At 44.1% G+C, this 10,000-nt stretch overlaps 1 protein-coding gene across 1 annotated transcript in view; it reads left to right on the plus strand.

Moving 5' to 3' along the window:
• The first annotated feature begins 287 nt into the window (after positions 1 to 287).
• LOC113824990 (uncharacterized) overlaps positions 288 to 10,000 on the plus strand; it is an 18,209-nt gene continuing 8,496 nt past the window's right edge. Inside the window, exons 1-3 of the mRNA XM_070145214.1 lie at positions 288 to 515; positions 883 to 1,060; positions 7,672 to 7,862. Of these exons, the coding sequence (XP_070001315.1) occupies positions 434 to 515; positions 883 to 1,060; positions 7,672 to 7,862 (451 nt within the window). The 5' untranslated portion in view covers positions 288 to 433. The remainder of the gene's footprint in view (positions 516 to 882; positions 1,061 to 7,671; positions 7,863 to 10,000) is intronic.

Here is a 10,000-nt window from a genome sequence, read left to right on the forward strand (position 1 = left end):
CCCATTTTTCGTTCGCGATACAGACAGCATTTGAAATTCCTTTAGTCCTCCTCGTCCTCTGAGACCGTCCTGTAGTCATTACCAAGACCACATAACGCAAGGTGGTCCTCCGTGTCTCTTATAAGGAGAAAAAGTATAGAAGATTTTGGAAGTAGTTGGACAGAATGTAACATTTCTCCTTAACCAAGAAGCCGAAAACATGGTATGAACATTTTAGAAACGTTTAGAAAAAAAAATGTAAAATTCGCCTTTTCACCCGAACACCTCACTTGAGACGTCTAAGATTTAGCGTGTAAAAGCAAGAGCTCTCGTGTGGCCTTTTCTATATGCGAAAGGGGCGAAATTATTCTCTTTCCGTGAGAGCATTTACGAACGCTAACGCTGTTAACGAAAGAGACAGTCAAGTTCGTTATAGCGGAGGCTTATCCTTCAGATGCAGTGGCTGTGCGTGTGTGTGGTGCGAAGTGTGGCTCTCCCTGTCATCATTCTCGTGGTCTGCGTTCCTCATGCTGTGGGTAAGTATGCGTTATTTTTGTGCTGCCATTAAGCTCACTGAGATAAATGACTCTGTATGTACATGGAAGGGGAGAGCGGGGATAAAGCGTATGAAATTAATTCGTTGTCTCATTCACGTCAGACGCACCTGTTCATCACAGACAGTAAACATGCGAAGTATAAACCTACACAGAAACAAAAATACACACAAATAACCAAACAAACACACAGATAATCACATACAGGCTCAGACTCACACAAACACACAGTATGGCATACACACATAAGGACACATAAACCCACAAACAACACACAAACACTCGCATGGACACATTCTCGCAGCAGCCCCTCCAGCCAACCCATCTCGCGCCCCCCATGTTCCCCCAGGCCGTTGCCTCTACTACTTCGACTCCCGCGTAAGTCCTTCAGGCAACCTCTCCTCCCCCGGGTGGCCGACGCAGTATCCTGCGGGACTCCGTTGCACCTACGTCTTCCAAGGGGAGATGTTCCAGGCTGTGCAGATCACCTTCCATTCCTTCGAGCTGGAGAAGCCGTACAAAGCCGGGTCAGTGGAGTGAGGTTTTAGGTCAGTGGTTCCCAGCCGCTTGTCCGCGAGCTGTTTTAAAAAGATCTAGGACACGGGTTCTTAACTGGGGTCCACGAAGGGGTTGCAGGGGGTCCGTGAAGATCAGTTAAAAATAGCTTTCATCAAATTCTTACCGGGGTCCATGATTAAAAAAAAAAAAAAAAAGGCTGATCTACACTCTCTAGTTAACCTTTCTGCCTTTCATTTGGAAAAAAAATAGTCAATAATTTAATCGCAAACCCAGTTTAGAAAAGTTATTGATGAAACTGGGATAACGAGTTGTTGCTAGTTAATAACACTGGCTCGTTAAGAGGACTGACTTTTCAAACCTGGGATAACGAGTTCGTTGTTAGTTAATAACTGGCTCGTTAAGTGTACTGACATTTCAAAAACATGGAGTCCGTGAGTAAATTCAACAAACATAGGGATCCTCGGTGTCGACAGGATCGGGAACTATTGTTTTAGAATGGCTATTGACCACTTAAAGGGTAAGGGTCGGTTATGTGCTTATGTGTAATTGTATTCTTCTCAGAATTCTATTCTTATATTAAGAAATTGTATTCTTATATATTATCATATACACTTCTCAGGTAGTGATTCTTCCTCTCTCTCCTTTTGTCTCTCTCTCTCTCTCTCTCTCTCTCTCTCTCTCTCTCTCTCTCTCTCTCTCTCTCTCTCTCTCTCTCTCTCTCTCTCTCTCTCTCTCTCTCTTATCCCCTCTTATCTTATCCCCTCTCTTCTCCCCTCTCCTTTCCCCCTTCCTCCCCCCTCTCTTATATGTAATGTATTGTACGTCTTTCAAAATACGACTTTCTTTGAGGATCTTATTTTTGTTGTTGTTATGAATGATTAAGTTTTGTCATTTTCTTAGTCTTTCCTTTTCATGTAAGTGGATGTGATTCCAATCTCAAGTTTTATTCGTAGAAATCCATCTCTAAATCTAGTCTCTTATCCTGAAATCCCGTCATTCTTCCAATTCGACAATATCAGCTGACAATACCAGTTTTTTTTTCTGCAAATGGCCGTCCAATAGGCCCTCCTATTCTACATGCAAATGCCCTTCATTCAGTTACGGGAATACAGCGTTTATCTTTGATTCGCATTCATAGGAGCAATCAGTACACCTGCATAAGTCACTATATATATCCTTCTCGATTTCGCCTTCTCAGGTAGTGATTCTTCCTCTCAACTTTTCTCTCTCTCTCTTTCTTTCTCTCTCTCTCTCTCTCTCTCTCTCTCTCTCTCTCTCTCTCTCTCTCTCTCTCTCTCTCTCTCTCTCTCTCTCTCTCTCTCTCTCTCTCTCTCTCATCTCTCTCTCTCTCTCTCTCTCTCTCTCTGTGTTTGTCTTTCTCTCACACATACACGCACAGATATATGTACGTGTGTATATCTAAGTGCGTCGTGTATATATTTACATTATTCCGCGTAGACAGAAAGATATAACCCTCGATAAAGAGGTATAATTTCCATTCTCCGGTTCCCTCATCATTTCCTCCGCTCCTTCTCCCCTACACTCCACCCCCTAGTGCCTCCCCAGTGCCCCAACCGCCTCGTACCTCCCCAGTTCCCCACCCCCTCTAGTGCCTCTCCAGTACCCTACCCTCTTGTTCCTCCCAGTGCCCCCAACCCCCTCGTGCCTCCCCCAATGCACCCATCCTAGTGCCTCCCCAGTTCCCCACACCCCTCGTGCCTCCCCAGTGCTCGACCCCTACGTGCCTCCCCCAGTGCCCCCAACCCCTCGTTACCTCCCCAGTGCCCCAACCCCCCACCAGTACCCTCCCCATTGCCTCCCAAGCCCCCCGTGCCCCCCGTGCCTCCCCAGGCCCCCCCTCGTCCCTCCCCAGTGCCCCATTGCCCTCTACCATAAACAGCTCGAAGTGGCTACGGTAAACTGTGGCATTATAGCCCATCAACAGCACGCGGGGACGATCAGTCAGTGCCGCTGCAGCACAAATAGCATGATTGCCATTATAGGCCTATTCATCACTGTCTTGTCCCCTCTTCCCCCTTGCTCCCCTCATCGCTTTTCCCCCTTCCTCCCCGCTCGTCTTTCTCCCTTCGGGGCTCCCCCCTCTGGTTCCCCCTTCTCCCTCCTCCGGCTTTCCCCCTTCCTCCCTCCTCCGACCGGTCCCCCTTTCCTCCCCCCTCTCTATCCCTTTCCTCCAACCCTCTATTTCCCCCTTCCTCCCCCCTCTGTTTCCCCCTTCCTCGCTCCTCTCTTTCCCCCTTCCTCCCTCCTCTTCTCTTTTCCCCCTTCCTCCCCCCTCCTCTTTCCCCCTTCCTCCCTCCTCTCTTTCCCCCTTCCTCCCCCATCTCTTTCCCCCCTTCCTCCCTTCCTCTCTTTCTTCGTCCCTCCCTCCCTTCCTCTCTTTCCTCTTCCCTCCCTCCCTTCCTCTCTTTCCTCGTCCCTCCCTCCCTTCCTCTCTTTCCTCGTCCCTCCCTCCCTTCCTCTCTTTCCCCCTTCCTCCTCCATCCTCTCTTTCCCCCTTCCTCCCTCCTCTCTTTCCCCCTTCCTCCCCCCTCTCTTTCCCCCCTTCCTCCCTCTCTCTCTCCTCCTTCCTTCTCCTCCTCTCTTTCCCCCTTTCCTCCCTCCTCTATTCTCCCCTTCCCTCCCCCCTCTCTTTCCCCCTTCCCTCCCTCCTCTCTTTCCCCCTTCCTCCCTCGTTCTCTTTCCCCCTTCCTCCCCCCTCTCTTTCCCCTCCTTTCCTCCCTCCTCTCTTTCCCCCTTCCCCCCCCATTTCCCCCTTCCCCCTCTGTTTCCCCCTTCCTCCTTCCTCTCTTTCCCTCTTCCTCCCCTCTCTCTCTCTCCCTTCCTCCCTCCTCTCTTTCCCCCTTCCTCCCTCCTCTCTTTCCCCCTTCCTCCCTCCTCTCTCTTCCCCTTCCTCCCCCCTTTCTTTCCCTCTTCCTCCCTCCTCTCTTTCCCCCTTCCTCCCTCCTCTCTTTTCCCCTTCCTCCCCTTCTCTTTCCCCCTTCCTCTCTCCCTCTCTTTCCCCCTTCCTCCCCTTCTCTTTCCCCCTTTTCCTCTCCTCCCTCTTTCCCCCTTCCTCCCCCCTCTGATTCCCCCTTCCTCCCTCCTCTGTTTCCCCCTTCCTCCCTTCCTCTCTTTCCCCTTTCCTCCCCTCCTCTCTTTCCCCCCTTCCTCCCCCCCATCTCTTTCCCCTTTCCTCCCTCTTCTCTTTTCCCCCTTCCTCCCCCCTCCTCTTTCCCCTTCCATCCCCCCTCTCTTTCCCCCTTCCCCCCTGTTCCCCCTTCTCGCTCCTCTCTTTCCCCCTTCCTCTCCCCTATCTTACCCCCTTCCTCCCCCTCTCTTTCCCCCTTCCTTCCTCCTCTCTCTCCCCCCTTCCTCCCTCCTCTCTTTCCCCTTCCTCCCCCCTCTCTTTCCCCCTTACCCCCCTGTTTCCCCCCTTCCTCGCTCCTCTCTTTCCCCTTCCTCCCACTCTCTTTTCCCCCTTTCCTCCCCCCTCTCTTTCCCCCTTCCTCCCTCCTCTCTTTCCCCCTTCCCTCCCTCCTCTCTTTTTCCCTTTCCTCGCTCCTCTCTTTCCCCTTCCTCCCCCTCTCTTTCCCCCTTCCTCCCTCTTTCCCTTTCTCCCTTTCCTCCCCCCCTCTCTTTCCCCTTCCTCCCTCCTCTCTTTCCCCCTTCCTCCCCTCTCTTCTCCCCCCTCTCTTCCCCCCATTTCCCCCTTCCTCCCTCCTCTCTTTCCCCCTTCCTCCCTCCTCTCTTTCCCCCTTCCTCCTCCTCTCTTTCCCCCTTCCTCCCCCTCTCTCTTTCCCCCTTTCCTCCCCCCTCTCTTTCCCCCTTCCTCCCCCCTCTCTTTCTCCCTTTCTCCCTCCTCTCTTTCCTCCTTCCTCTCTTCCTCCTCTCTTTCCCCCTTCCCTCCCATCCTCTCTTTCCCCCTTCCTCCCTCCTCTCTTTCCCCCTTCCTCCCTCCTCTCTTTTCCCCTTCCTCCCTCCTCTCTTTCCCCCTCCTTCCTCCCCCTCTCTCTTTCCCCCTTCCTCCCCCCTCTCTTTCCCCCATTCCTCCCTTCCTCCCCCTCTCTTTTCCCCCTTCCTCCCTCCTCTCTTTCCCCCTTCCTCCCTTCCTCCCCCCTCTCTTTCCCCCTTCCTCCCTCCTCTCTTTCCCCCTTCCTCCCTCCCTCTTTATCTTTCCCCCTTCCTCCCTCCCTCTCTTTTCCCCTTCCTCCCTCCTCTCTTTCCCCCTTCCTCCCTCCTCTCTTTCTCCCTTTCTCCCTCCTCTCTTTCCCCTTCCTCCCTCCTCTCTTTCCCCCTTCCTCCCCCTCTCTCTTTCCCCCATCCTCCCCCCCATTTTCCCCCCCCCTTCCTCCCTCCTCTCTTTCTCCCTTTCCTCCCCCTCTCTCTTTCCCCCTTCTTCCCCCCCATTCTTCCCCCTCTTCCTCCCCCCCTCTCTTTCTCCCTTCCTCCCGTCCTCTCTTTCTCCCTTCCTCCCCTCTCTCCTTCCCCCTTCCTCCCCATCTCTCCCCCTTCCTCCCTCCTCTCTTTCTCCCCTTCCTCCCTCCTCTCTTTCCCCCTTCCTCCCTCCTCTCTTTCCCCCTTCCTCCCCCCCCTCTCTTTCTCCCCTTCCTCCTTTCCCTCCCCTATCTCCTTCCCCCATTCTTCCTCCCACTCTCTTTCCCCCTTCTCCCCCCCCCCCTTTCCCCTTTTCCGCGGTGTTCCCGAAGCCGTAAAGAGAATGGAAGTTCGTGTTTGTAAAAAGGTGAACGTAAAAAAAAAAAAAAGTATTTACGACGCGCTTGCCTTTACGAAAGAACCAGCAACATTCGGAGGAAATGAGACGTTTAACTGGAGTCTGATGAGGTCTCGAGTGTGTTCGTGTGTGTGTTCCTCTTCCCTCTACTCTCTATCTATCTATCTATTTTTTCTCTATCTCTTTCTCTTTCTCTCTATCTGTCTATCTATCTATTCTTCTCTATCTCTTTCTCTTTCTCTCTATCTGTCTATTTATCTATCTATCTCTTTCTCTATATATCTGCCTGTCTCTCTCTTTCTATCTTTCTCGCTCTCTCTCTCTCCCTTTCTCTCTCTCTTTCTCCCTTTCTCTCTCTCTCTCTCTCTCTCTGTCTCTCTCTCTCTCTCTCTCTCTCTCTCTGTCTCTCTCTCTCTCTCTCTCTCTCTCTCTCTCTCTCTCTCTCTCTCTCTCTCTCTCTCTCTCTCTCTCTCTCTCTCTCTCTCTCTCTCTCTCCCTTTCTCTCTCTCTCTCTCCCTTTCTCTCTCTCTCTCTCTTTTTCTCTCTCGTTTTCTCTGTTTCTCTCTCTCTCTCTCTCTCTCTCTCTCTCTCTCTCTCTCTCTCTCTCTCTCTCTCTCTCTCTCTCTCTCTCTCTCTCTCTCTCCCTTTCTCTCTCTCTCTCTCTCTCTCTCTCTCTCTCTCTCTCTCTCTCTCTCTCTCTCTCTCTCTCTCTCTCTCTCTCTCTCTTTCTCTCCTTTTCTCTCTCCCTTTCTCTCCCCCTCTCCCTTTCTCTCCCCCTCTCCCTTTCTCTCCCCCTCTCCCTTTCTCTCTCTCTCCCTTTCTCTCTCTCTCTCTCTCTCCTTTCTCTCTCTCTCTCCCTCTCTCCCCTTCTCTCTGTCTCTCGGCCTCTCTCTCTCTCTCTCTCTCACTCTCTCTCTCTTTCTCTCTCTCTCTCTCTCTCTCTCTCTCTCTCTCTCTCTCTTTCTCTTTCTCTTTCTCTCTCTCTTTCTCTTTCTCTTTCTCTTTCTCTTTCTCTCTCTCTCTCATTTATTTTATGAATAAGAGGGATAGAAGTAGTGAAATGAAGATAAATAATAATAACATGGATAAGAAAATTACGATGCGAGTAACGATAATAGTGACAATAATGACAGTAATAAGGACAATAACGAGAATAACAATAATGATTGTGGTAATGATATTGATAATGATATTATTGATAATGATGACAGTGATACTGATGATGATGATAAAGATGATAATGATCACAAAAACAATAATAACAATAGTAATAATAATAATGATAATGATAATAATAATAATAATAATGATAATAGTAACTAATAACAGTAATCGCAATGATGATATGATAACGATGATAATGATACTAACATAACTATTAATGATGAAGATTATGATAATGGTGATACTAATAATGATATTAATGGTGATAGTAATAATAATCTTATTAATATTATTTTTATCATTATCATTATTGCTATGGTTAATTTGCATCATTATCATAATTGTAAGAATAATGATAATAATTATGATAGATTTTATTATTATTACTTTTATCAATATTACTATTATTATTATTGTCATCATCTTTATCATTATCATTATAATGACAATAATGATAACAGTAATAATATCAGTAATGTAGAAGAAAAAGGTTGATAATGATGATAGAATAATAGTAACAATAATGATAATGAGGGTAATAATGATAATATTACTTTCGTTATTATTATCATCATTACCATTGTTCTTTACATTATTATCATTAACATTATTATATTGATAACACCAAAAAAAAAAAAAAAAACAATAACCACACAAAAAACAATAAAAATCCTAATACTATTAATAATTCATTCCACAACAAACACGACAACGACCCAACAGCTGCCTCTCGGACTACCTCGATATAACGACCATCGACATTACGGGCGTGAAAGAATTCGTCGGCCGTTACTGCGGGAGTGAAGTGGTGAACCCCTTGCTCACGCTGCACCCGAGACTCGAGTTGCTGTTCGTGAGTAACTTGGCTGTTCAGGCGCGGGGTTTCACGGCGTCGTTCACGTACATGCATGAAGGTGAGTCGAAGGAATGGGTAGTTAGGGCCAAGGTCTATATAAGTACTTATATAGACCTTGGTTAGGGCCTCGTTAGCGGTGTTGTTGTTAAATGTCGGTTTTTAGTTTTTTGTCGGTATTTAGTTGTGGTTGTAGTAGTTGTGATGTTATCATCGTTATTGTTATTATCACTGTTGTTTTGTTTACTATAATTTTATTTTGTTAAATGTTGTTGGTTGTAGTTGTTTTGGTTATTTGGTCTTTAGTTGTGGGTGTAGTGGTAGTGATGCTATCATCGTTATTGTTATTATCACGTTTTGTTTACTATAATTTTATTTTGTTGTTAAATGTCGGTTGGGTAGTGTAGTTGTTTTGGTTATTTGGTCTTTAGTTTGGTTGTAGTAGTAGTGATGCTATCATCGTTATTGTTATTATCACGTTTTGTTTACTATAATTTTATTTTGTTTAATGTTGGATGGTGTAATGTTTTGGTTATTTGGTCTTTAGTTGTGGTTGTAGTGGTCGTGTTTTTATCATCGTTATTGTTATTATCACGTTTTGTTTACTATAATTTTATTTTGTTAAATGTTGTTGGTTGTAGTTGTTTTGGTTATTTGGTCTTTAGTTGTGGTTGTAGTGGTAGTGTTTTTATCATCGTTATTGTTATTATCAATGTTGTTTTGTTTACTATAATCTTATTGTGTTGTTAAATGTCGGTTGGTTGGGTGGTGTAGTTGTTTTGGTTATTTGGTCTTTTGTGGTGGTGGTAGTAGTTGTGATGCTATCATCGTTATTGTTATTATCAATGTTGTTTTGTTTACTATAATTTTATATAATTTTATTGTGTTGTTAAATGTTGTTGGTTGGTGTAGTTGTTTTGATTATTTGGTCTTTTGTGGTGGTGGTAGTAGTTGTGATGTTATCATCGTTATTGTTATTATCACGTTTTGTTTACTATAATTTTATTTTGTTAAATGTTGTTGGTTGTAGTTGTTTTGGTTATTTGGTCTTTAGTTGTGGGTGTAGTAGTTGTGATGTTATCGTTATTGTTATTATCACTGTTGTTTTGTTTACTATAATTTTATTTTGTTAAATGTTGTTGGTTGGTGTAGTTGTTTTGGTTATTTGGTCTTTAGTTGTGGTTGTAGTAGTAGTGATGTTATCATCGTTATTGTTATTATCACTGTTGTTTTGTTTACTATAATTTTATTGTGTTGTTAAATGTTGTTGGTTGGGGTAATTGTTTTGGTTATTTTTGTTTACTTGTAGTTGTAGTCGTAGTGATGTTATCATCGTTATTGTTATTATCACTGTTGTTTTGTTTTCTTCATAGATGTTTCATCTACTATAATTTTATCATTATAATCATAATTATGATTATTATTGCTGTTGTTATTATATAATGGAGCAAATTAGCTCACACTATATGTATGAATGCGTGTGTACATATGTTGTGTATACACGCACACATAGTATATATATGTGTATATATATATATATACATATATGTATATATACATATTGTTATTGCTGTTGATGTTTCATTATTATTATCATCGTTATCATTATTGCTATTAAATGTTTTTATTATTATTTTTAATTCTAATATCATTATTATCATTGTTATTGTTAGTACCATCGTTATCACTATTATTACTATCTCCTTCTTCAATATCATTAACCATTAATATCGTTATTACATTTAACATAATCATTGTCATCATCACCATCACCATCATCATAGACATTACACGAAAGTTATGATAAAGAAATGAATGATTCTTAACGCATTAATAATCATAAGTTGAATAATACCATATGAATCAAGTTCGTTTCACTCCAACATTTTTTTTTTCTTTTTTTTTCTTTTTTTTTTCTTTTTTTGTCTTTTTCTCGCATATTAGTTAATCAGCCCCAGACGTTGGTGCCTAATAAAGGGTCTTTTGCAAAAACCTTGATTACAGTCTTTTGGTCTCTTGTGTGGAATTCGTGCTTGTTCGTTTGTTTGTTTTTTTGTTGTTTTTATTATTATCATTATTGTTGTTATTTTGGTTGTTATTATTGTTAGTATTATCATTATTGTTGTTATTATGGTTGTTATTATTGTTAGTATTATTATCATTATTGTTGTTATTATGGTTGTTATTGTTGTTAGTATT

Source organism: Penaeus vannamei, chromosome 33 (genome assembly GCF_042767895.1).
Source record: "Penaeus vannamei isolate JL-2024 chromosome 33, ASM4276789v1, whole genome shotgun sequence".
NCBI lineage: Eukaryota > Metazoa > Arthropoda > Malacostraca > Decapoda > Penaeidae > Penaeus > Penaeus vannamei.